General features: G+C 37.1%; 1 protein-coding gene across 6 annotated transcripts in view; it reads left to right on the forward strand.

The window, feature by feature from the left end:
• SNX14 (sorting nexin 14) overlaps positions 1-25,623 on the forward strand; it is a 44,501-nt gene that overhangs the window by 17,340 nt on the left and 1,538 nt on the right. For 4 of the 6 annotated variants that reach the window (XM_005518177.3, XM_014263610.2, XM_088053719.1 and 1 more), the window contains 21 exons: positions 1,328-1,484; positions 1,762-1,837; positions 2,697-2,741; positions 2,827-2,907; positions 3,052-3,166; positions 3,558-3,713; positions 3,997-4,121; positions 5,179-5,237; positions 8,803-8,829; positions 12,475-12,607; positions 13,185-13,386; positions 14,346-14,429; positions 14,561-14,661; positions 14,953-15,064; positions 16,829-16,869; positions 17,033-17,152; positions 20,595-20,718; positions 21,239-21,403; positions 22,455-22,550; positions 23,288-23,379; positions 23,535-23,591. In XM_005518177.3, the coding sequence (XP_005518234.2) occupies positions 1,328-1,484; positions 1,762-1,837; positions 2,697-2,741; positions 2,827-2,907; positions 3,052-3,166; positions 3,558-3,713; positions 3,997-4,121; positions 5,179-5,237; positions 8,803-8,829; positions 12,475-12,607; positions 13,185-13,386; positions 14,346-14,429; positions 14,561-14,661; positions 14,953-15,064; positions 16,829-16,869; positions 17,033-17,152; positions 20,595-20,718; positions 21,239-21,403; positions 22,455-22,550; positions 23,288-23,379; positions 23,535-23,591 (2,168 nt within the window). The remainder of the gene's footprint in view (positions 1-1,327; positions 1,485-1,761; positions 1,838-2,696; positions 2,742-2,826; positions 2,908-3,051; positions 3,167-3,557; positions 3,714-3,996; positions 4,122-5,178; positions 5,238-8,802; positions 8,830-12,474; positions 12,608-13,184; positions 13,387-14,345; positions 14,430-14,560; positions 14,662-14,952; positions 15,065-16,828; positions 16,870-17,032; positions 17,153-20,594; positions 20,719-21,238; positions 21,404-22,454; positions 22,551-23,287; positions 23,380-23,534; positions 23,592-25,623) is intronic. The other 2 variants (XM_005518178.2, XM_088053717.1) reach the window with 1 other exon arrangement.

Consider the following 25,623-nt stretch of genomic DNA (forward strand, 5'->3'; position numbering starts at 1 on the left):
ATTGGAAATATAGCCATTTTTTCTCAGTGTTTTAAAGGAAAAGATGTGTTTCCTAAGGGCAGATATGTGAAGTAGCAGCTGAAAATTACTTTTAGTAGCACTTTCTAGTAAACATTGCTGAAGCAGCCACCACAATACATGGTTCAGAGACAGCATTCAGACCTTGCTTTGTTTGCTAGTTGAGCCTAGCCTTTCCTCCTTATTTTCTAAGCCCTTTTCAAGTGATTGTTTTTAGGGAGCATTTCCTTCTCTCCTACTCTTGTTACCCTTACCTCTCTTAGTAATTCCTATTTACAGAGACACCTCCATGATTCATTACCTGTCCTTGCTAGAGGGTCAGTTCCTTCTCTCTGCTTTTAGTGACACCAGCTAGGCAGATTTATCAGGTGATACATATTCCTGCATCCCCTCTGTCAGCTGATACCACTCGTGTGTTTTGCTTGTGAAGGCCAAGCCAGCAGGCTTGTCTCATAGGCTGGGAATAAGCTTTAACCTTGGAGGCAACTGAGGAATGTATTACTACTCACTATGCCTGGTGGTGATGTTTGCATGAAGCTGTGCCACGTTGCTAATTCAGCTAGGTGTGATATATAACAGCTCACTTCTTGCCTTTGAGGTGAAGAAATATAATATCTGAAGAAATATAACATTGTTGTTTCTAATGAATATCTGTAGTTTTTAATCTGATAAAGAAGTATTCTTTCAATTCTGCTGTAATTTAAGAGGCAGTACTCTTGCAGATCCTCCTGCAGGTTTTGGCTTGATTTACCCTGTGTTTACAATGTATGTTCCTTCACGTTTGTTTTTATGTGTTCTAAGCAGGAAACAGATACTACAGGATTGAGTAAAAGTTTACATTGATTTCAAATTGTGTTGTAGGCCAAAAAAATTGGAGCTCATGAAGAAGGTCAGGAAAAAGGCAGTTAGAAGCAGACTTTGCATGATGCAGATTTTTTTAGAATCCAGATGCTGGTTTTATATATTTTATATATATATATATATATATATATGTATACTTTATAAATATGTTTATATTATTTTATATATATTTATATATAATGATAAATGAGAAAGCATTCTGGATACCATGAAAACTGCAATTGTTTCGTGAAGGAATTCTTATTTCAGTATGAGGTTTTATTTTTACATAGCTAGGCTTCAAAGTCTAAGCCAAGGTTCTTTTGTAAAGTTTCAACATTTTATCCCTTTGGCAGTTGTATATGTACTAAAAGCATTAACTTTTTAGCTCATATGAAAACCAATTGCCTTTTGTTTACTAGTAAGAAAAAGCTGAAGCAACTCTTGTAATGATGTTTCTTACTTTCAGTAAAAAATGCAGAATTTTTGCAGCAAGCTGCTTTAGAAGAATATGGACCAGAACTGCATGTTGCTTTGAGAAACAGAAGAGATGAACTTCACTACTTAAGAAAACTTACTGAACTTCTTTTTCCTTATATTTTGCCCCCAAAGTCAACAGAGTGCAGGTATATAAATTATTTAGATTTATATTTTTTTAAAATGTCTGCATACTATGTAGTACAATAATTTTGGAAAGTGAAAGAATGAATGTCAAAGTCATCTTCCTTCATATGCCTTTTTTATGTTTTTTTTTTTTATTTGTTAAAATAGCATGCTTATGGTATTATTAATTCCTAAAACATTTCCCAACAGTATATGACAGCATTGAAAACCTCACTTAGAAATTTATGTAATCTAATATTGCTTTGGATTTTTATTTTCTTTCCTTTATTTTCTTTTCAGATCCCTGGCCCTTCTCATAAGAGAGATTCTCCCTGGTTCTGTTTTCCTTCCCTCAATGGATTTCTTAGCTGACCCTGTAAGACTTTGGAGCACAAGAATAATCTTAATTTATTCAAAATTACTGTTTACCTACTAAGTATGTAGTGGTAAAGCAAATGATGTGCAGTGACTTACTTGCTGTGCATTTTGACTAGATAAAAGAAAAAGAAGTCTTGTGGCCAGTTATTTTGTTTGTTCATACGAATTAGCTCACTGAACTGACTAAAATAACAGTATTGGTGTGATCTCTTAAGAATGTATTTTTCAGTGAAGGAAAATGTATTTTTTAATGAAGGAAAATGAAGCTCCTGTCAAATGGGAGAATGCTGTGCTAGTGTAAACATCTTCAAGTTACTATTGCTACGTTTACAAAGGGCTCAATGACTTGAACTGTTAACTCTGTGGATCTTCATGGCAGTCTAAATAAAGCAGCCTTTTTTTCAGCTGTTTTGAAATAAATTTTTTTCCTTCAGTTCTTCAAATTAGGGGGCATTTACTTCTGAAACTGCAACGGTGCCATTGTTTTTAGATATGCATGTATTTTAATAGGCAAAATTGCAGTGCATATGCTGGCATCACCTGGCTGCAAACAGAAAGTGCTGTAGTCTGGAAGTATTAGTAGTTCATTAGATCTGCACTCAGAGTAAAAATACTTTGGAGGGCTTTCTTCCACTGGGTAAAGAATGTTTCTGTGTAGGTCTCTTCAGAAGTTCCCTGACTTGTAAAAACTTGAGGAGACCGTTGAAGGTCAATTCTCAAATGTACATTCCCCGGCTTTTCTTTTTAAGAAGTATTAATATACTCAGGTTTAGATTTGGTTATATTATAGTACTGAAATTCTATTTTGTTGAGTTTCTTTAATATTAATTTTATTTGTTGTGTTGGGTTTCTTGCAGGATACTGTCAACCATTTACTGCTGATCTTCATTGATGATAGTCCAGTGAGTACTGACAAAGTTAAAGTAGTGGCATTTTGGTCACCCATGAAAGAAGCTTTCTTACCCAGTTGTCATTTTTTTTCTGCAGCCTGAGGTAGCAACTGAGCCTACTTCTTCATTGGTTCCATTCCTTCAGAAATTTGCTGAGCCAAGAAATAAAAAACCATCTGTAAGCAAAGGCAACATTTACTTCCTTTCCTGTTTTGAATAAGTGTTTTACTTTACCTGCTGATTTTGTTCTACAACTCTTTGCATTATTTATATACTCACTGAAAGTTTGAAAGTTGGCTGACGGCATTTTTAACCTACTCAGGTACTGAAACTGGAGCTGAAAGAGATCAGAGATCAGCAAGACCTTTTATTTCGGTTTATGAACTTCCTGAAACAGGAGGGGGCTGTCCATGTACTGCAGTTCTGCCTGACTGTGGGTAAGATACAAATGTGTGCTGATGTTACTTGAGGATATGGCAATCATTCTAATGGAAAACTACAATTTGCGTCTGGGTAATTTAGGAAGAAAAAGTCATTCATATGCCAAGAACAACCTCATGGATTTATCCTTACTGTGTTAAGGAATAATTTATTTTAGTTGTGGTATGGTTTTATTTTTAGTAATAACTTTATGAACAAATCTGAATTGTAGTTAATAAGAGGGCAGCTACCTTATTACCTAGGATTTTGAGATGTCTTACGTTTCTTTTAATTTTGAAGTTTTGCAAATGACCTACTGGAAAATGAGATGATGTTATAGGGTGCTTCAAGATGTTATTTGTCTGCCAAGTTCATCAAGAAAAGCTTTTTCTTTCCTTTACTTCTCAGAGGAATTCAATGACAGAATTTTGAGACCAGAACTATCAGATAGTGAAAAGATGTCTCTTCATGATGAAGTACAGAAAATTTACAAAACTTACTGTTTGGATGAAAGCATTGACAAGATTAGATTTGACCCTTTCATTGTGGAAGAGATTCAAAAAAGTAAGTTGGCATTTGAAAGGAATAATGTACATTGGAATTTAAACAGCATTTGGTAATGAATTGAAAACAAATTTTGCTGAATATCATCAAACATTTTTGTCAGTTTTAAAAATTATTCCCGTGCTATATTGTGCTTAATACTTTTTTGTCAATTTATTTATATTTTTTATTTGCAGAACTTAGAGTAGCTTGCAAAGTAATCACAAGCTCTGACCAGAAAACAACATGAACTTTATATACCTGGATGTATATCTCTTTATTCATACTTAATTTTTTTTAATAGTTGCTGAAGGTCCATATATGGATGTTGTGAAACTTCAAACTATGCGCTGTCTTTTTGAAGCTTATGAGCACGTCCTTTCTCTGCTTGAGAATGTTTTTACTCCTATGTTCTGTCACAGTGATGAGGTAAGTGTGAAAGATTTGAGGAGTAGTCTTAAAAATGAGTTTATATTTTTTAGGATATGTTAATAACAGTCATGTATATGTGGAACTGAAAAATACGGCTTCATTTTCTACTTCAGTTGACATTCTAGAGCTGGACTGTTCTCAGTAGGAAAATAAAATTCTTTGTAGTCCAACACATCATCACAGAATAAAAGAAAGACTGTTTTTTGACGTAACGATTTGTGTATGTCGCAGCTATTACAAAATCCTCTCCACCCCTTCTTTTGTGGTTCAAATGTGGTGCAAAAGTAATCTGCCATGTAGATGTAGAACACAATCTCTTTATTTACTTTTAAAAATATAATGGTATTTAAAGATACAAAAGTTTAGGTTTTTTCAACATTATGCATTCCAGCACCTAAAAGTCTGGTGTTTGTTTTCAAGAAGATAGCTCAAAGCAATTTACAAGGTATTTAAGACTGTTGTGTGACTGGGGTCTAAATGCCACCTTAAGAATTCCCTGAACTGGGTTGACTATCTGTCTACGGCCTTCTAGTAGGACACTCTTTAATCACAGGGGTGAGTCTGAATTTATGCTTCCTTTCAGAAGCTTGTGTGTAAGTCAGGTTGTGTGTTGAGCTTCTTGGATTTATTTGAGGCAGAATCTATTGTTTTGTCCTGCAAGTGGGTACTTGCCTTACTAGGCATTAATAAAAAGAACCTTTCTCAAAAATGGTTTTGATAGTCCTCTCTCCCATGATCGCTATGATGCTTCAAATGCTTGATTTTTTAACAAGGAGGAGACATGGATTTTGCTGCTTAATTTATTTTTTATTTCTGCTTTGTAGTTTTAATCTCATGATTATGTAGGCTTAAGTAAGTAGTCCTAGTCTCATGTATTTGTTATTGTATGGTCTGTCCTTTTCCAGAGTAAAATTCTAACTGATAGTTAGAAATTATGGTCAGTTTGGCTTTTCCTTCAGTTCTCGTTTCCTGAATTTTGCAATTCAGTGTTGCACAGTAGCCTTTACCTCAGTTAATCCAGTGTTTTCTTTGATACTTTATTTGTCTGCTACAGTACTTCAGGCACCTTTTAAGGGGAGCAGAGTCACCAACCCGGAATTCGAAGTTTAACAGGTAGGTATGGTAGAACTTTGAAGTGGTTTTCTTCAATTTTTAATTAAAAGCATCAAAATATTAAACTGTAAGAATTTTGTTACTGCCTGCTATTAATTTGACTAAATTTTTAGCTCTACTTTTTTTTGTTTGTAAATGAACAAATTGCAGACTAAAGTTGCAAGCAATATTACATAAGACATCTTATTACATAAGACAACATAAAGTATTTTACATTAAAGGACTTAAAACATGATTTAGACCTTAACATTTGAAAAGAGGGAAGGGAAAAAAAATATGCATTGAGAATAAGATTATATGAAGATAAAGTGGTGGTTTAATCGACTGTGTATATGTAATACCATTTTAGTAGTGCCAAGCTCTGTCTTCTTGGATTTGAGATGTTACAGGGATAGGTACAGTGCACCCTATCTTAAACCAAGCTGGTTATTTGATGGGGAATCTTCTCTTACTATGGCAAGGAGGATTTGCCACTTCTCCTAGATCAAATGTGTTTTCTGTCCCCCAACTCCATTGCAGAAATGTAGCATCAGAAGCCTTCTTTCTGGGCTTGGGCCATATACTTCAGCCTGTGGAGGAGAAGAGCCTCTCCTGTGGTAGGGGTGGGTGATCTTCCACTGTTGGCTTGGGCTGTGTTGATAAACCTTGAGATCTCATAATTTCTTGTGTTTCACTTTGTCTTGGAAGGCTCTGACAGTTGTGGACTAGCCCAACTGAATTTCTCTTACGGTCTAGGCAAAAGAAGGAAAACTTCAGTGAGACAGTCTTTAATTTGGATAGGCTTTCCTTCTTGGTATAAAATAAGATCCATGGCACTGTGGAAAATGCTAATGCTTGTCCTCTTCTAGAGGAGTAACAGTGATTAATTTAACCTTTTCTGCTTTCATTAGTTACACTTGACAGTAAATTCCTGTTTAACAGCCTACTCTAAAACTTGTATTACTGGCACATACCTTCCTTCCTTGCTCCTGTTCTTCAAGAATGGCACAATTTATTTTGTGTTTATTATGTCTCCATTGGTGACATCTTTTATGTGGTCTTTATAGTTTGTGTAGGCCTGGCTCTGGAGCTTTGGTGAAGTGCTGTCTCACAGTGGTGCTGGCAAGCTTCTGTTTCTTAACAAAGAGACATGAAATTAAGGCAGCTAGCTTTCCCAAACTGCATTCCTTTCCTACGCAGTGCTCCATGTAGGGTGACCTTAAACACACTTCAGCTTCTGTTGGAGATGGCTATGGGGCTTCACCTAGACTTTTAAATCTGGTTTATTCCCCCAAATTATTCATGTCAGGGGTTGGCAGTATTCTGTCGTGGACTTCTTAAATCTAGTTAAAATATGAAAACATTTAGGTCACCTCTTTGGTGCTTTGCTTTTAAAAACAGAAAGGAGGAAGTTACAGGCTATTTCTGCCTGGAGTTTTTAAAATGCACCTCTGGCTACAAAATAAACAAATTTTGTTTGGGGGCTGTTGCAGCGTATTCTTAAATAGCATCTGTAGCATTACTGAAAATGTATCTGATTTACATTTTAGAACAATTTGAATGCCCTCAGTATATATGCTGGTTTACAGTACAAGATATTGTGGTACCTCAGTGATTTTTTCCATGAAACAGAGGTCCTATCTTGCAAGTAGTTTGCCTGTTGCTTTGGAATTTCCCTCTGCAGAATTGTATGCAGTCACTGCCAAGGGGGTGAGGAAGAATCAAGGTTTCTCATGGAATTATTTCAGATGTTATTCCATATATTTTGTTCTGCCTTCTCTTTCTTATTCTAGCATGAGTTCCACTTGAAAGTAGTTACATGCAAAGAGATGAGTTTTGTTTCTCATATTTTTGATGTGCTTTGTTATGGGTACTATGTGTGTACTGCATAGGTACCGCTGGTTAAAAAATCAGATCAAAAAGTAGGTATGAAATCCCAGTGGAACGTGCATGTGGGTAATGTGTGGAAACATTTGCCTTATTCCAAGACAAGAAAATTACAGCTTCTAGAAAATATAGGTGGAAAGGGAGGAAGAAGTGACATCTGTGTAATTTTTCGTTTGAATCACTCTTTGAACTGTACAGAACAATCATAGCTTTTTGCAGACAGATAGGACAAATACTGTGCTATGAAAACTATTAAGGCAATAGGTGGGCAGTGTCAGGGGTTTCTGGAGTGTAAAGAAGTCACACTGAGAGCATTCTGACAACTTGATAACCAATTGTGTTTGTCATCAGTTTTAACTCTGTAATTGATGTTTTTTACCAAATGTTTAATGTGTGTGGCCAATGATAACTGATGTTTCAAGTTCCAGTTCTGTCAACTTAATTTGGATAGCATGGAAGAGACAACAAGAATTCCCTCTCCCTCTCTCACATTTATGTATTCATAATACATTACTACATTACTTAAATGTAGTCTGTGTTGGAAGTCTAGCAAAAAAAGAAAAGCTGTTATGTAGTATAAATTCCCAGATTTCTGGATTACTGTATATATATATATATATATATCTTGATTTTCTACATACCATAACCATAAACAGAAATAGACACATCCTGGTTTCTCATATTTGAATAGCAGTGAAATTTAAAGCATTTTTCAAGTTAAAGGACCATGGAGAAAAGATACTAACAATTTCAGGGAGCGGTTAGGAGTAAAACCCATGAAATTAAGTCTGCGGAAAGTTCTATGCAATGTAATAGTCACCATAATTTCTAACCTTGTAGGTTATATTTACAGTTTCACAGTTAACACAGCCAAAGACAGTGTAGGATGTCTTACAATCAGACCCTTCTGTAAAACAGAATCTAAAATTTTAATATTTTTATCCCATATCAGTTTGTCCAGAATTTAGAAGCTGCAATGAATTAAACTCCTGTGTGTGGTGACATTGTTTCTAGTTAATTCACTTAAAACATCTCAATTGGAATTAGTGGGTTGATGTGTCATTGGTTCTATGTACCAGGTTATGCAGAATGTCAAAAATACATGACAGTTCTTAAAATCTGTGAAATAAAAATTTTAAAACAGATACTTTAATTTTAAATAGTGGCTCTTACTATACCTAATACAGATACTATACTGTATTATAGTGTGTTATATATGTATATACTACAGTAATACAGGGGGAGAGGGCGTGTATTATTACATGAAGTAAGTCCACAGCCTTTTCATTGTGTTGGCCAAATGAGCTAGATTCCTATATGACATCTGAACATAGGTAATAGGAAAAGTTATCTGGCTATTTGGCATTACAGATAACTCTAAGAATGAAAGTTGTTCTCCATTAATTGGTGGTTGCTTGTGCTGAATCTCCTGAATGTTTCAGCAACTGATGTAACTGGGCTTGTGATAATGAGATGTGCAGATACTGTTCATATTTTACTTTCTTAGGATTCTAGGTCAGGAACTCCTAACTGTACCACTTATCTCTTTTCTTAACCCATGGTGATGGTCAAAGCTATTCAGTTTTGTTGGGATAGGTCTGTCAAATTTGCTTTGGTTTGGGTTCTTCTGTTGTTTTGGTTTTGTTTTATTTTTGTTTCCTGCTGGGCTCTGAGGTAATTTATTTGCCTGTTGTTGCAGAAGTAGCCTGAGTTTGGATGACTTGCGGTAAGTCTATCTAACACTCAATAAATGTTGTGTGTTAGTTATGCTGCATCTCCCATGACTTCATCAGTCTTTATAATCGTAATGAACTGTTCATTTTATTTTTAAAAGACATGACTGTCTTCTCTGGACTGAGGTGCATTTCTCCTTACAAAAAGCTTTACTCCCCATGTTCTCTTAACAAGTGTTTAGAAATTGCTTAATTACTAATTTCATGTGTTTGCTGTACATTAACACTGTTGTGAACAGTCTGTCTGTTGTCATTTGTTTTGAAATATATTTGCAGAGCTTGAAGCTTTTTTTTTTTTACTTGTGACTGCTAGCTGCTCTGAAATTTCCTTTTCTCCATGTCATATTGTTGTCCACTTATGTGCTTGTTTTTTCTTGCAAGCTGTATCTGGAGTGATCATTGTCTACCATCACATGCAAATATATAATCATTTTATGATTTTTAAGCACTCAAACCCAACAGTTGCCCAAACTAGTTCTCTCTGCAGCTTCTCTTGTGACTGTTACAGGTTGGATGACAACATATGCTGTTTTTTATAATTTGCTGTAGGTAGTAAGTGACTACTCATTAATGCCTTAGTAGCCGTCCAGTGCTTGCTTTCTCGTTATTCATGCCTCTTTAAATACATGATATCCAAACTCAGAAAATAATATTTTCCTTATGAACTTTTCCTTAGAGTTTATCAGAGCATCAGTTTGGCATAGATTGCTCATACTAGTCATGAGGGGAAATTTTTCAACTTAATTTTTCAGTTTTAGAATCAAGGAAATTAGATGCTTTTATATTTTCTGTGCCAGTTCAGCGTGTTGAGCTATAACTTGCTTGACTGTTGAGCAATAAGGAGTTCTTGAGTTATAAATGCAGCTCACTGATTTTCAAGTGCGGCAATATGTGCTCGGCATTTCTCCTAACTGTGTGTAGGGATTTTAGTCAGCCAAAGGAAATGTTACTATGGCTTCACATGCATGTTAATATCTGGCTTGTCTGATACATACAACTGTTCTGGTCCTTCTTGACCCAGAGGGGTTCACAGCATCATTCTGCATAGCCCTGGCTCATCACCTGCCAAGATCTGTTCAGTGCACTGAGTGAGGCAGGCATCCTGTGGGAAAATGATTTTGCAACCATCCGTGATTAAAGAATGCCACGGTGCACAGTGGACTGCTGCAGTCTTCAGCCTGCAATTCCCTGTTATAGAGTAAACAATAATTGTTTTAATGTTAGATATATGTTACTTTTGGAATGTTTGAAAAAAAAAAAAAAGAGCTGTTCCAAGCTCTTGTTGTCATATCATTCTTCAGGAATGTTGGAGCCTGTAGACTGCACGGAGACCCCTCCTGAGAAAGCAACTATAGAATGATGGTCTAATAATGCTATTATATGGATTAGCACTAGAGGGAGTGGGATGTTTTCCCAACAGGTTTTTGATGTGTATATATATTTGTTGACATGTCTTAAAAAAAATCTAGTCTCTGTTCTAAACTGGCTACCTCCTGTCATCTTTGGTCCTTCATATCTTGAACCTGCCCCTATCCTAGTCCCATCTCTTTCTCTCTACTTAGTCTCAGGGTCTTTCTTCTACTTTTGCTTAGCCAGTGAATCCATTAGATTTTCATCATGATACCTTTTGTATATATATATTTTTATTGCTTCATTTCTTTGAAATGTCAAGTCATCCAGTTGTCTGTCAATCCACAGATTTCCTTTCCATGCTCATCTAATGTGATCTGTGATGAAGGATTTTTGCCAAACCAATCCTGTGTTCTCTCCATATATTGTGGAGAGTGTCTGTGTACTCTGTCATTCACCAGTTTTTGTTCTGAATTTTTCTCTTCCTGTGAAGAGAATCCTATTCTAGTTTGTCACTTTTTACTTGTCCAGTTCAGTGATTGTTTTTTATTCACATGGAGTAATCTTTGGGCTGTGCATTGGGGCTGGAGGGGTTGATTCCTAGCTGTCAGGTTGAGCTTTGGCTCCATACAGCTATCTACAGGCACAGGTGAATGCTGCCTTCACCTGGAGCAGTGGTCAGTATGGGAAAGAACTGCTTTGAGACTGGAGTCCTCTGATTATCAAATCACTGACCTTTTGCAAATCAATGCTTTTGCTCAAACTCTTGAAAACTGCACTAGTTTTCAGAGGAATGATGAAAGCTCCCTTCAAATTTAAGCCAGAGGTCTGAAATACTAGCCTTCCAGAAAAGCTAGTTTTGTCTGATCAAGGTCTGTGGTTTTTAGCCCAGCGTTAAAAGTACTTTGAACGTGATTCAGGTAAGGTCCATTATGTGAAACAGCTCAGTTCAGTGCAGTAACGTGTAGCAGAAGTTGCTCAAGAATGGAGTAAAATTGTTCTAATATGGATTTGGACTGCAAGCAGCCAAGCAGCCTTGTCTGCATAGAGGAGATAATTAAAATAGATGGTGCCAGTATGCTTTGGAGCTGATGATTATATGAGATAGAAAAAGCAAAAGATTTGGAAAAAGAGTGGGTTATTTACGCAACCTAAGTTATGTACGCAGTCTGTGTAAAATTATAAACAGGAAGGTTATTAGCAACATGTACATGCATGTTTGGAGTCAGCAGTTGATGTTGTCTGCATGGTTTTATGAATGATGAAAATGCTTTACCTGCTAATGCTGCTGTTCTCGTACTCCCAGCAGGCAGTAGTTTCTTGTTCTAAAAGAAAAATATGCAGGATTTTTCTGTCCTCTGAAATACTAACTGTACATCTAATATCAGCCTATAAATTTGTTTGGGATGTTTGATTCTGCAGTTCACTGTATTGTTTTTTAACTTGTCTCTCAACTGTGTCTATTGCATCACCTTAACTAACTTCAGGCTGATTTCCACTGAAACATTTTTCATCCCAGAATTATTAGCATTTCTATGCAATAAATATTTGTCAGTGTCAGGACTTGTGTAAGTGCGTAAGAATAATAAAAAATGTGTTATCTCAGTAAGGAGTGTGCTTGCTGCCCAAGTATCTTTTTTTTTTTGTACCTGGTTTGTTGGTTTTTGGACACTTTGTTGTAAGTGGCAAGACTTTAAAAACTCTCCATCTTTAAGTCAGACTGGCTCTTCCAGCCAGGATTCTTCAGTTGTGTCTGGTTTTGCTCATGCTCAATCTTGCTCCTTGCACATGCCTTTTGTCTGTCTCTGCTGCTTAAAAACTGAGATCTATCTTGAATGATATGTGCTTGTAAAATTCCATTAAAAAAATGCATCTACACTTGGCAAAAGGATAAATATTTAAATACAAGTACTTGGAAAAGGATAAAGTTAATGACCTATTTGATGTACATGCCGGTAGCAATACCACAGTTTCTGCTGTCAAAACAAAGTTGTTTTACCTAGCAAATTGTTTATTCTGTGTCATGAATTACTGGGATACTATTGTAAGAGTTTACTTGTGGTTAAGCACATGACAATCCCATGTCTCTTAAAAGTGTAATCAAGAAATTTTGCTGATTGATCAGAGAACAGTTTTACCATAAATGTATTTTAATTAATATATTGGCTAGCTGTTTAGACTTGTTTCTCTTATCTGCAAAGGATGTGCAACAGCCTAATGAGCAGCTGTGTGATAATATGCCTTGTGTGAACTGTGAACTTTATGAACTGTGGCTTCTGTAATCCTAGGACCACACAGAAGAGAGGAGAATCATTTGGAATCAGCAAAATAGGGAACAAAATAAAGGGTGTATTCAAGAGTTCTGCAATGGAAGGAGCTATGTTACCTAACTATAACTTAAATGAAGGAGAAGATGACTTTGTGAGTAAAACCATTACTGCTGTTGTCAGTTTTCATGTGCTGGCTTCTGATTAAGTTGCCTTATCTTCCGTGTATGCATTCACAAGCCAAGGTCACACCCCCAGTTTCTGTGCTTCTGTGCTTATTGTTTTAGTATGGAGAAGTACCAAAAGTAGTAGTGTCAGATATTTTTGTAAGCAATGACTTTTTCTCCAATTCTGGGTAGTAAGGCTTGCACAAGACTTCATGCAGGGCTCTTCATCTGCAGCCTGTCAGCCTAAGAAATTAAAACCATAAATAACATAGTGGAGAAATTGCTGTTGAGTTGGTCTGTGATGCAGCATTTTCTCTATAGATCAGGAGCCTGTTGTCCTTTCTCATTTGCCTTGGATGTCTCAGTCAGTGTTTTTCTTCCATGCTAAACAGCCATGAATAGAGCCAATGGTAAAATTCACTGCACGAGATATCATTACCTGAACCACAGCTGGGGGATGAATGGAAAATTTGAAAAAGGGAGGAGGAAGGAATTGGTTAGAAACAGAGGTAGACTGTACCAATTAAAATAGAGCTGGAGATCTCTGTGCCTGATTCCTTACAGATTGAAGAAGGTGTTATGGTGATGGAAGATGATTCTCCCGAGGAGGCTGTTACCACCCCAAATACACCCCGCAACCTGGCTGCGTGGAAAATCAGCATCCCATATGTTGATTTTTTTGATGATCCCTCCTTGGAAAGAAAAGACAGAAAAGAGAGAATTCCTGTATTCTGCATTGATGTAGAGAGAAATGATAGGAGGGCAGGTATGCAATGTGGCAGAAAAATAAAGTGGCATTTGAAAGTGAACTCAGAATATTCTAGTGTGCCATATCCTGATGGCTTTTTCAGCATGTTTTGTGTATGTATTTTTCTGATTTCAAAATAATGGCTTGAAAGTTCTAGGAAAATGAGTTTGAGAGATAAATGATCACATTTAGTTGTTTGCAGACTGAGAACTGACTCCTCAGCATGAATCAGTTCTATTTAGACTTCACGCCAAAGTTTGAAATGTTCTCTTTCCAAAAATACTTACCTTAAAATTCATATTAATAAACACCTGGAACATTTTTTTTCATCCACTCTGAACTTTGGAATAATGAACAACAAGTCAGTTTTTATATAAGCTTAAAATCAGTTCTTAGGAAATGAAAATGTTTTGCTTGTTAGGATCCATTGTGGCTTGCAGTTAGTTTAACAGTATCTAGATAGCAGTATGTCCATGTGGAGTGGGGAAAAACAGCAACATCCTAAGGCTGCTGGGATTTGTGTTAGTGAGACTAGTACTTCCAAAATAATCAGTATTTAAGAGGCGTTTAGTGATATCTTCAGTGATAGGATTAAGAATGATCAGCATTCAAGCTAGTGGTGCAGAGGACTGTATTCAACAAGTGCTATTTCTGTAATTCATTTGGATAGAAGTTTGAATATAGATCTAATATAGTCAGCCATCTTAAATGTTAAAGTTATGCAGCACTCCATTGTTTAAATTGCAGGGATCCCATAAATGAGGTGATAATTTCCTTGCTAGTATCATATCTGTCTACCGGTTATGCATTTTACTGTAACACTAAAAGTACCTTAAAGTTTGTTACTACAACAGGGTGGGGGGCTAATGTAATTCAGGTTTTTCTTACCATAATCCAGCATATATTTGCTGTTGCTAATTTTGTCTCTCAGGTGCCATAAAACATGGTTTGTTTTTAACTTTTTTTTTTTCCTCCAGTTGGACATGAACCCGAACACTGGTCTGTCTACAGGAGATATCTTGAATTTTACGTGCTTGAATCAAAGCTTACAGAATTTCATGGTATGTTCTCCATCATTTGAAAAGCTATTTTCCCCCTGCTGTGATTACCATTCATTACTTAGCTGAAATTTAAAATACTCAGTGCTTACTGCATTGCAAGTATAATTTAATCTCCTTGATATCTTTATTAGGTACATTTCCTGATGCTCAGCTTCCATCAAAGCGAATCATTGGCCCCAAGAACTACGAGTTCTTAAAATCCAAGAGAGAAGAGTTTCAGGAATATCTTCAGGTATCAAACAGACATTTGGAGCAAAGAATATTCTAAAACTAATTATATGAAACTAAAAAAAAAGAATATCTGGGGGTTTTGGTTCATTTATTTCCAAGTAACTTTATAGTTAGAGAAAGGATGCAAGTGGGCAACGTTAAAATTTCACATGACTGAAAACAGAAATCTCTTGCAAATGGCAATATATGTGGCAGTATAATGCTTCTTGAATATCTTTTTGGCATGCAGAGACAGATTTTTAAAGATTAATTTAAAAGTACTTATATTTCTTTTGTTCCTTCTGTCTCAAAGAAACTTCTTCAGCATCCAGAACTAAGTAACAGCCAGCTTTTAGCTGACTTCCTGTCCCCTAATGGAGGAGAGACTCAGTTTCTTGATAAAATGTTGCCTGATGTGAATCTTGGTATGTAATATGCTTCTTCTTTATGCTGACAAATAGTAATGCCGTGGATGCTGTGATTGAATTCTGTGGTTCTGTGAATGCCAGTAGTAATGAATAGGTAACTCTTGGTAATGTAGGAAATAAGAACTCTGCTCCTTCACAGCCCTTAAAATTATAGCTCAGCAAGCAGGATACACTGATACTTCTTCCTTGAAGAAAAAAAAGACATTTTGAAATTTTGGTAAAAAGTGTTTTAAGTGGTTACTTTTGAATTTTTGTGTCAGCAAGCAAGATGATAAGGTTTCTCTTAAAAATTTCATTGTTCAAGAAAATTTCTGGTATTGTCACAAGTCAAATCTGCGTGTGTCTGTCATTGTTTGCAGATGAGATGGCATAAACACAAGACTACCTTTGGATTTTAATTTATTAACATCCTCTTACTTTATTCTGAAAACTACAATATTTTATATTTCTAGTATTGGTTGGTGTTAAGATCTTTTCTAACATGAGCTACTTAACAGAATTCGAGGCAGCAGTGTGTGTGATACAGGCAGGTCAAATGGAAATGGAGAAATTCTAATGTCTAATGACAGTAGTTCATAATAAAAAAACTCAATCGTAGTGTGACTTGGCAGCAATGTAGCTGTCTCAGAATAGTGGCCCTGAGCTGGTCAGGTCAACCTCATGGCCATTCTGTCTTCATGTTTTGTGCCACTTGTGTCAGTGTGGTCCCAGAGAGCCGTGTCTGAGCTGCGCCGCTGCATTTCTGCAGCTCCCGGTCACAGTGTTGTCCTGCTGGGGCAGCCCTTCTCTTAATCTGCTTCATCAGTTGTTGAGTGGGATTTCTGTTCTCAGCCTCCAGTCAAAAGAATTGTTTTTGGTTTCAGGTCTTCCTTCTAGATCCAGCCATACATCCTTATAAAAGCTTGTAATTGTGGTGTTTACACCAGTGCACTTCTCGCCTGAGACTGTCCTTCAGTTCTATAAAGGGCATTATAACAATTCTTGGCATTTCAGCAGGGCTTTTTGTGAGGATGAGAGTTTTTATTGTTACCATTTGATCATTGTACATATTTTCTGATGTAAATTCCAAATTTAATTACATGTAGATAAGAAAAATATTACTGTAACTGTAGTACTTAAAGCCAGTCCTAGACACTTCCATTTTGCAGCATTCAAAGTCACTGTGCCGTATCCTGATAGCCTTATCAGGACACAAGAGCTGATTGTTAAGGCCACATCTGTAACCTGTCCAATTTAGAAAATTTTACTCACCAGGGGTTCTGGGCTGGCTGTACCCAGAATCTCTCCAGATTTGTTGATTTTTCCACAGAAAGAACAGAATCTGAGTTATCTTGATTTCTTCTGTGGTAAATGTTTATGATTCTATACCGGGAATTTTGCCTGTGCTGGTGTTGTAGCAGTACTGCTGTTACAATGCTAGAGCTATTTATGTTTAAACTCTTCTAGAGTTAAAAGGTAGACCTACAGTACTTTGTTGTGGAGTTTTTTTAAAGGTGTCCAGATTAATAATCTGTATGTTTTTAATGTCTTTTAATGGTTTTTAAATATCTTTTCTCGAAGAGGACTAATCACTACTACAGGCTGGTTATGTGCAAGACTATTTTCATAGGATTTTGTGCCAAATGAAAAGAAAACAAGCAGATTTTTAAAAATGATTGTATTTTTAAATAACTACTAGACAATAAGTACATAAAATCTAGCAGAGCAAATTGTCTTTCAAATCAGTCATAACAGAAAGTGTTTGTTTGTTTCTAATTATAGGTAAAATCATAAAATCTGTTCCAGGAAAGCTAATGAAAGAGGTAAGTCTTTCAGGTTGCCAATATCTTAACTTAATTAGTTAATTTTACAAGACTACTGAATTACAGGCTAATCAAAACTTTGTTTGAAAATTCTTTTTTTGTTGTTTTTGTTTCCACTTTCCTATAATTAAGCAAGTGACAGGTTACTCATATCTTTTTTCAGAAAGGTCAGCATTTAGAACCATTCATCATGAATTTTATCAACTCCTGTGAATCTCCCAAGCCTAAACCAAGCAGGCCTGAACTTACCATTTTGAGTCCCACTTCTGAAAATAACAAGAAGGTACAGTAAGTCATGTTCCTTTCCCATTTTAGAGAAGTGAGGAAAACTGACCATACATTTTCTCTCATACTAGCAAGCTGTCTTAGAACTCATTAACTAAAATTATTTCAGATGAAGCCAAGCTGGGAAATGCTGTCTAGGAATGCAGACACTGAGGGTGTTCAGTCCAAAGGCCAGACCAAAGGTAGACTGGAGTAACATTTTCCTACTCCCCTGATATGTGTGGCATGGACTTAAGTTGTTCAGTTCTGCGCTTCCACTTCTGTTGTGAGATACGACATCTTTGTGCAGATGTGCAGCCTTCCAGTTCCTGAGAGGAGCCTACAAGAAAGATGGAGCGGGACTTTTACAAGAGCATTTAGTGACAGGACAAAGGGAAATGGAACTGAGAGTAGGTTTAGATTAGATATTAGGAAAAAATGTGTAAGTGTGAGGTTGGTGAGGTGCTGGAACAAGTTGCTCAGAGAGGTTGTGGATTCCTCGTTCCTGGAATGCCAGGTTGGATGGAGCTCTGAGCAGCCTGGTCTAGAGTAAGGTGTCCCTGTCCATGGCAGGGGGCTGGGACTAGGTGATCTTTGACATCCCTTCCAAGTATGTACTTTTGTCAGACTTGCTATAATAGGTCAGGACTTCTCAGCTGATGCTGAGACTTGGCAAAATATGCCAATAAAGGCATTGTTCTGCTGGCTTGTGATGGCCTGCCAGAAGCAATAAAAGCTGTTTTTGGAGCACCAGCACTATAATACATGTTTTGGAGTAGCTGCTTGGAGGAAGACGTGGTCGCTTACACTGACTGATAGGATTCAGACACTGTATACAGTCTTTCTTCTTACCATTTTGGTATAATCCTCTGTATCTTTTTAAATGAGCAGGAAAAGCAGGAGAGAGGTTTATGCCTCTGGCAGTAGATATTGTTGATAGTCATGGTATTGTTTTTGTACAGTTCACAGCTGTGCTGCTGGAGTGTATGGGTATATGTTTGCATATGCACTCAGCATTGAGTAACTTTTTTTCCTGTGAGGCACTTTATATGAGCATTCATGCTTCCTTTGTTTGCTTTTCCCAGTAAGGTATGATAGCCTATTGTACTATAAATAAATACTAAGGGATTACTTTGGTCTTTTTCTAAATACAGGCCTTTTATCTTTCATTGACTTCAAGGGCTTGACTCCCATTATTAATCAATACTAATTCATGTAATCTCCTCATTGTAAACATTTTAAAAATATTTTGTGGTTATAATTGTAATTATTGTTTAATCTTTAAAGCTTACCTAATGATAGCATTGAGGTTTGTGGTGTTAGTCTCAAATATTAACATGCACAGAAACATCTAAAGCAAAATCCTGTGCTTATCTGAATTGTGAGTATAATCTCAACTTCTGTACTAGATAACCAATTGTGTGTTTTTCACTAGAATTTCTCCTGAGCCAAGATATTGGAAAGTGTAAAACATGGAAGTAGAGGTCTAAAGCCACTTAGTATTATGGCTGCTGTAGTGCATTAATGCATTGAAGATTGCATTCTGAAATGCTTTCAAAGTGCGCCTCTGATCAAGGAATCGTTACTGTTTAAGGTGCAACACAGATTATCCGTGTATGGAGGTACAGTCAGCATTCAGAAGACACTGCTTCTGGTTTGCTCTGAAAGTGGAAATCGCACTTGAAAGTCAAAAAGCTTTGCCTTAAGCTGGCCTTCATGTTTGATTTTTTTATAGGTTACCTACCAGATTGCTATTAATGATTTAGTTTGGCTTCCAGAAACTGCTCTGAACCTATATCTACACTTGACAATGGGCTGCTTTGAGTTGGCTCAGTATGTATCACCTCTGTCAGGTCATGGAGTGTATCTAAAAAATAAAGGAGTCTCTTGTTTAAGTTACAATACTACAGCTAAGGTTTTTCTGCTGTTCTGGTTTTAGTATTTAGGAGGATGTAGACTTCAGTTCATACGGAGTGTTTTAAACAACCTACCAGGGATGCTTCCATAAAGCAGGTGTGAATAGTTAAGTGTTCTTTTTAGGTTTGTTACATTCCTGGATACCAGTCATCCACCAGTGCATTAGCCATATTTTTCCTTTTATGTAATAAGTTGGTGTTGTTTAGTTTGAATGAATCTTGTGCAGGTAATAGCAGCAGCTCAGCACTTAACAAAAGAGAGGGCCTGAAAGAATACACCAGATGTCCTGATGTAATTTCTCCTAAGAGTGCAAAGCATTCTCTTTAGAGACTTGCATGGTTCAGAGATAGTTGTGATTTCCATGTTTTGGGCTTTATTTATTTTGGGGAGAATTGCAGTACAGAAAGTGAACCACATACAAGCAAATTATTTCCTGTTCCTTGGAACTAATGTTATTTTGGGAGTGGTAAAAAAAAAACCCTCTGTGAGTGGCAATCACCTCAGCCTAGGCAATTCTATGATTATGTTGCATTTGCTTCTAGGTCTAATAATTTTTTTAGAATCCTGGCGTAAAGTTTTGAACTTCCTTTTCATAATACGGAGTATTTTGTATAAGTCCTATTTTATATCTAGACATAACTGGTTTTGGGGTAAGTTAATTTAAAATAAATTGCTAGTAGGGATTGCTAGGTATTGAACATGGAAAGCATCAGGATTTAGAGACTTTTTCCTTTCTTTCTGTTGGGATTCACAGACTTGGGGGCAGGAGAGGCAAGGGCTACTACCTAAGGTGGCTTGGGTCCCCTTTTTGTGTGCCGGGAAGAGCCTCTTGGAGTTTTGCAAGAATTAGAGTATCTTTTCAGAAAGAACCAAAGGCAAGGAAATAGAGAGATCAGGGAGGAAGGTGATGATGTAGAGTAGAAGTCTAAAGAAATATAATTGAGAAATAAGAAAAATGTAAATAAGCCCAAATATTAATTCATAAAGATTTTACTATAAATTATTAAGCTGGCAGGGGAAGAAGATATTTCTCTATCTAAAAAACTTGTATATTTTGTCTAGAAGCCATTGTATTTCTTTCAAAGTGGAAACTTACAGGACGTTTTAGGAATACTTTGATGTTACAGGCTTCCCTCGTGGTTTAAAGCAGAAAACTCTGTATCCTCTTAGCCCCTCATTTTCAGAAGAGGGTACATCAAGGAAATCATAGCCTGTGATAAAAGTCTATATGCTTACAGTGACACAATTGTTTAGATTGGAAGAAGGCAATGGGAGCAGAAAGGCTCACAAATCAATGTCTCAGTGCTGACTTGTTCTGAATCCAGGTATTTTGGTTCTTGTGTATCACGGCAACATGTGATGTGCTCTTTATTGGAAAGTGAAAGATATGAAAAACAAAACCTGAAACAAATTAACACCCCATATTGGTTCTTTGAAAGCTCTGGAAAGAAGCTACTTCTATAAAAAGAAATCAACCCAAAGAACTGGTGGCTATCCTTTTGCCTTTGAATGCAGTGATTTCAGTCTTATGTTTCTGTTTTTAGCTTTTTAATGATTTATTCAAGAATAATGCAAACCGGTCTGAGAATACAGAAAGACGACAAAATCAGAACTACTTCATGGAAATGATGACTGTAGAAGGAGTCTATGACTACTTAATGTATGTTGGTAAGAAGTGATTTCTCTTAATTATTCATATACTTCATGCCAAATACGAAGTTCACAGTCTCTGGTAAGAAATTAAATTCTGTTGTACCAGTCATATATAACTCAACATGTTCAAGTTAATATGCAACTTAGTAACATGGTCATTCCTTAGAAGACTTTGTTGTGGTGCTAAAATGTAATTTATCATTCATCATTTCTTAGTTGCTTTGTTATGTCTCCATCTTTCTGCATCTCAGTAGCATGAGTTTGAGAGTAGGTCTCATCCCTTTTCTCAGGTCTAGGCTGCTGGTAGACTCTGGAAACTGGAATTGTTAAATTAATAGAAATAGCTAAAGGAAGTATTTGATAAGCTCTGTGGAGAATATCGGTATTTTCAGTGCTGCACTAACAAAACTGAAATATTCTTTTCTTGCTTGCAATTTTTTTTTTTCTTTTATTTTGAATAAATGATGATTTTATCATGAATATTAGGAGACCCTCACATATGTTACTACTCATAGATGTTGCTGTGACTTTCCAGGTAGGGTAGTTTTCCGCATTCCTGACTGGCTGCATCATCTCTTGATGGGAGGAAGAATTCTCTTCAAAAATACATTGGAACTTTACACAGACTATTACTTGCATAACAAGTTAGAGCAGCTGTTTGAGGAGCACCGGCTGGTTTCTCTGATAACACTGCTGAGAGGTCAGTAATAGTTACATCTTTGATAAAAAAATACTGCTTTAGTCTGGTGTTTGAAATCTCTTCAGTGAAGTTGCTGCGTGCTATACTTTGCAATGCTGACTAACGCTGGTGGAGTATTAAAAATCAAGTGAGCCTGGACTAACTTCAAAGCTTCTGGAAAGATGTTGAGCCACATATGTTGTCTGTCAGTGATGATTACAGAAGAAAAGCGTTATGAATAGTAATTGCTCGGGTGTGCAAAGAACAAGAGAAACAGAGTAAAGGTGGTTCAGTGTATCAGCACAAATGTTTCATGAAGTCATAAAGTTACTTCACTTGTATACTACATCAGTCTTCTATTGTTAATTTTTTTATTCCCTTTGTTGTGGTTGGCTCTTGAGTGGGCTAGAGTGTTCCTCACTTTCAAGTAAGGGAAGGGGAGAGTGATTAAAAAAATTTTTTAAATGACCTTGCAACTGTAGCATATTACCTGACTGCAGTCTGATCCAAACTATGCATCTGGCCAAAACTCTGGAGTCAAGACAGCTCTGTCCTTATCAAACCAAAAATGAAGCTTGTGAAAGGCAAAAAAGGAGTGCAGTAAGACTTTCAGAGCCTAAGACCAAAACTGAGCACTGACTGTTACGTCAGATGAATAATAATTCTTGCTTTCTCATTCATAGGTAAATTTGAAGTTTTTGACAGTTCCAGACAGTGCTTTAGCACAATGTGTAAACACTGCTTATAGTTTTGAAAGCAGAAGGGAAATTGTGAGTAGGGAGATCATAACTAACCTAAAGTAGAATTGATCCAAACTTAGGAGGGAATGCTTTAAACTTTGAAATGAATGGAAACAAATTGTGAAAAGATGATTGTCGTTCAAACTGGGGTGGTATTTTGGATTTGATGGGGCTAATGTGAGCAAAAAGTATGACAAGACTAGAATTCCCTTCATATCAACACAATACAGAGAAGAGGTTCAGTTTTGAAGCCACAATCCAAAACACATTTCTACGTCAGTGATGTGTAGCTGCCTAAAGATATATTTTTTTTTAATGTGTCTTCACTGCAGATGCCGTGTTCTGTGAGAACACTGAGCCTCGCTCTCCCCAGGATAAACAGAAACGAGCAAAGCAGACTTTTGAAGAAATGATGAAATATATTCCAGGTTCTGTATTCCATGACTGCCTCTATGAGTGTGGTTAATTGTTCAAGCAGATATTTAATCCAAATACAGTCATACTATCTTTCCAAATCAAATAATACTTGGGCTGCTGAGATTTGAGTTGACTGGAATACCAGGTATAAAAATCCAGCAGCTCAGTTTTTTCATTTAAGTGTTGCTGACTAAGGTTGTAACATAGTGATTATTAAAGACATGGTGATGGAAATAAAGAGCTTTACACATCTGCTTAATACCATAATTTTTCATCTTTTGAATGTTCCTTCGGTTTGTATTTTATCCAGATGAAAAATGTATTAAAAAAGGCACATGATTAAGCTGGAAGGTAAATTTGAGCTCTCCTTGCACTGTATAAACTAGGAAAGAGGGGACCATTTTATTGAGAGTAATTCTAAAAAATCAGCTTGGGGTTTATTAAATACTGCATTAGAATAAATTTATGCATTTATGTTATAAAAACATTTATATTATAAAAAGTGTAGTAATTACTTAGGTAATTACCAAGTAATTACCTACCTGAAGGAAAGGGAGTAGAAAAGGATGAACCCAAAAGTGTGTTTTGTTTGGTTTTTTTTCTATTTGAGACAGAAAAAAAATTGGACTCTTTCTTTAATTTAAGCAGTTTTTTTCTTGTTAATTACTGGAGTTCTATAACTGCATCATAAAGCTGCTTTGCAGTGCTTCCTCATGACTTGTGTATTTGTTTTTGGAATTTGGTCTAGATTTAATAGGCAAGTGCATTGGGGAGGAGGCTAAATACGAAGGCATCAGGCTTCTGTTTGATGGACTGCAACAACCAGTGCTCAACAAACAGGTAACTCATAACATGTGTCAAATTTGCCTTCTGGCACAGGATTTCCTGAAGTGATTGTTTGATATAGCAGAGGAGTGGGCTGTTACTCAGAATTAAGAATAAAAAAGCCTTGGTTTTGCCTTGGAGTGTCCTTAATTTTCTGTATTTTCTTTTAGTTAACTTACGTTCTGCTGGACATTGGGATTCAAGAGCTCTTTCCAGAGCTGAGTAAGGTATGTGCTAACTCCATTCGAGAACTGTAGAATTCTTCAGGCTGCTACTGAGTCTGGTCACTGGTGCATTTTTGCTGTTGTTCTCAATTACTAATATTAATTCTGAATTTTGGAGAAAAGAGGTGTTTTTCCACTATGTCAAAATAATTGAAATCTGGATTTCTTACATTTTGGATAATTAGCTCTTTCCAAGTCAGCTCGGGCCCATTTGTTTAGCATGCAGCAAGTCTGAGCTGCCTTTCAGTAGACTTGGACAGATAAGAGCAGTTGAGATCTCTGTGCCTTTCTCTTTGACTGATTTGTCTCCACTTTATTTTATGCATTTCCCAATTTAGGAAGGGAATTCTGCATGCAAAACTCAGGTCAAGCTGCAGCATTTTTCTTGAGAATATCTGGCAGGAGGATTTCTTACCTCTAGTTTGGTCACTGCAATGTTAACTTCAGCTATCCAAATAAAGGAGAAAGGATTTGCACAGCAGAAATTGCTGTGTAAATGCGTATCATTAGGTTTGGGATCTGTCTGATATTTGTACTTATGTATATCAAACCTTCACAGGATTTTACATAGTAATTTTAGTTTAGTCTTCGTGGCAAGCAGGAAGATACCTGCTAATTAGCTAGTAAAAAACAAAACCCTAAACACAATAAAACCTCACTAGCAATAAAAGTTTGTTGTGTGAACCCTGTGCCTGAGAACTGTGGAGTGCCAGCAGCAATTTGTTTTGCATGACAAACAGAAACAAGTGCAAGATAGTGGAACAAGCCAGGACACTTCCACTGTTTTCAGTGAAATGAGGCTGGCTCAGCAAGTCTGACCTACTTTGTGCTTCAGCTCTGTAGCTGCCCTCCTCAAGCCAGTGCTCAGACAGCTAAAAACAGGTGAAAGAGGACCCAGCTGACTGAGGAAGTAGCCTGGGAACTTGAGTGCAGAAAAAAATACCTGACTTAGCCCTGCTGTTTTACTCTGCTGAACTGGTTTTGTATCTCAGCAGCTAATTATATATAGGTATTGGAACATAATCTTCAGTTGATTATGGAAAAAAATGAGTGGCATTTAGATAGTCTTTAAAGTATCAGTCAGGCCCAGAGAGTGGTGATCAATGGAATGAAGTCTAATTGGAAGCAGGCCAGTAACAAGGGAATTATCCAAGGGGTCACTGGTGGCTCCAGTCCCGTTTAACATCTTCATTAATGATCTGGATAATGGGACAGTGTGCAAAGGCTGATGATGACACAAAACTGGGAGGAGTGGCTGATGCACCAGAGGGCCATGCTACCTTCCAAAGGGACCTAGCAGGCTGGAGAAATAGACTGGCAGGAACCTCATGAACTTAACCAAGGGAAGTGCAAAGTCCTGTTCCTGGGGAAGAACAACCCCGGGTGCCAGGATGGGCTGGGGGCAAGCCAACTGGAAAGACACAAAGTTGGACAAAAGGCTGATGGTATCCTGGGCTGCAATGGGAGCAGTGTTGCCAGGAGGTCTAGGGAGGTGGTGCTGCCCCTCTGCTCAGCACTGGTGGGGCCACACCTGGGGTACTGTGTCCAGGTCTGGGCTCCCCAGAACAAGATAGGCGTGGACATACTGGAATGAATCTGGTGGAGAGCCATGAGGATGATGAAGAAACTGGAGCATATCTCCTATGAGAAGGGGCTAGAGAGCAGGGACTCTTCAGACTGGAGAAGAGAAAGCTCAGAGGGTCTTAATGATGTCTATAAATACCTGAGGGGATGGTGCAAAGCAGACAGAACAAGTGGTGCCCACTAACAGGACCAGTGGCAACAGGCACAACCTGAAACACCAGAGGTTCCCTCTGAACATCAACACTTCTTCACTGTGAGGGTGACCAAGCACTGTCACAGGTTGCCCAGGGATGCTGTGGGATGCTCATCCTTGGAGATATTTAAAAGCTGTATGGACGTGGTCCTGAGCATCTCCAGGTGGCCCTGCAGGAGGTCTAGACCAGGTGACCTCCAGAGGCACCATCCAACCCCAGCCATGCTATGATTTCATAGCTGTGTATATTTAATGGGA

The sequence above is a fragment of the Pseudopodoces humilis genome, chromosome 3 (assembly GCF_049639895.1).
Source record: "Pseudopodoces humilis isolate 2021_Gansu_Grassland_sample_001 chromosome 3, ASM4963989v1, whole genome shotgun sequence".
Lineage (NCBI taxonomy): Eukaryota > Metazoa > Chordata > Aves > Passeriformes > Paridae > Pseudopodoces > Pseudopodoces humilis.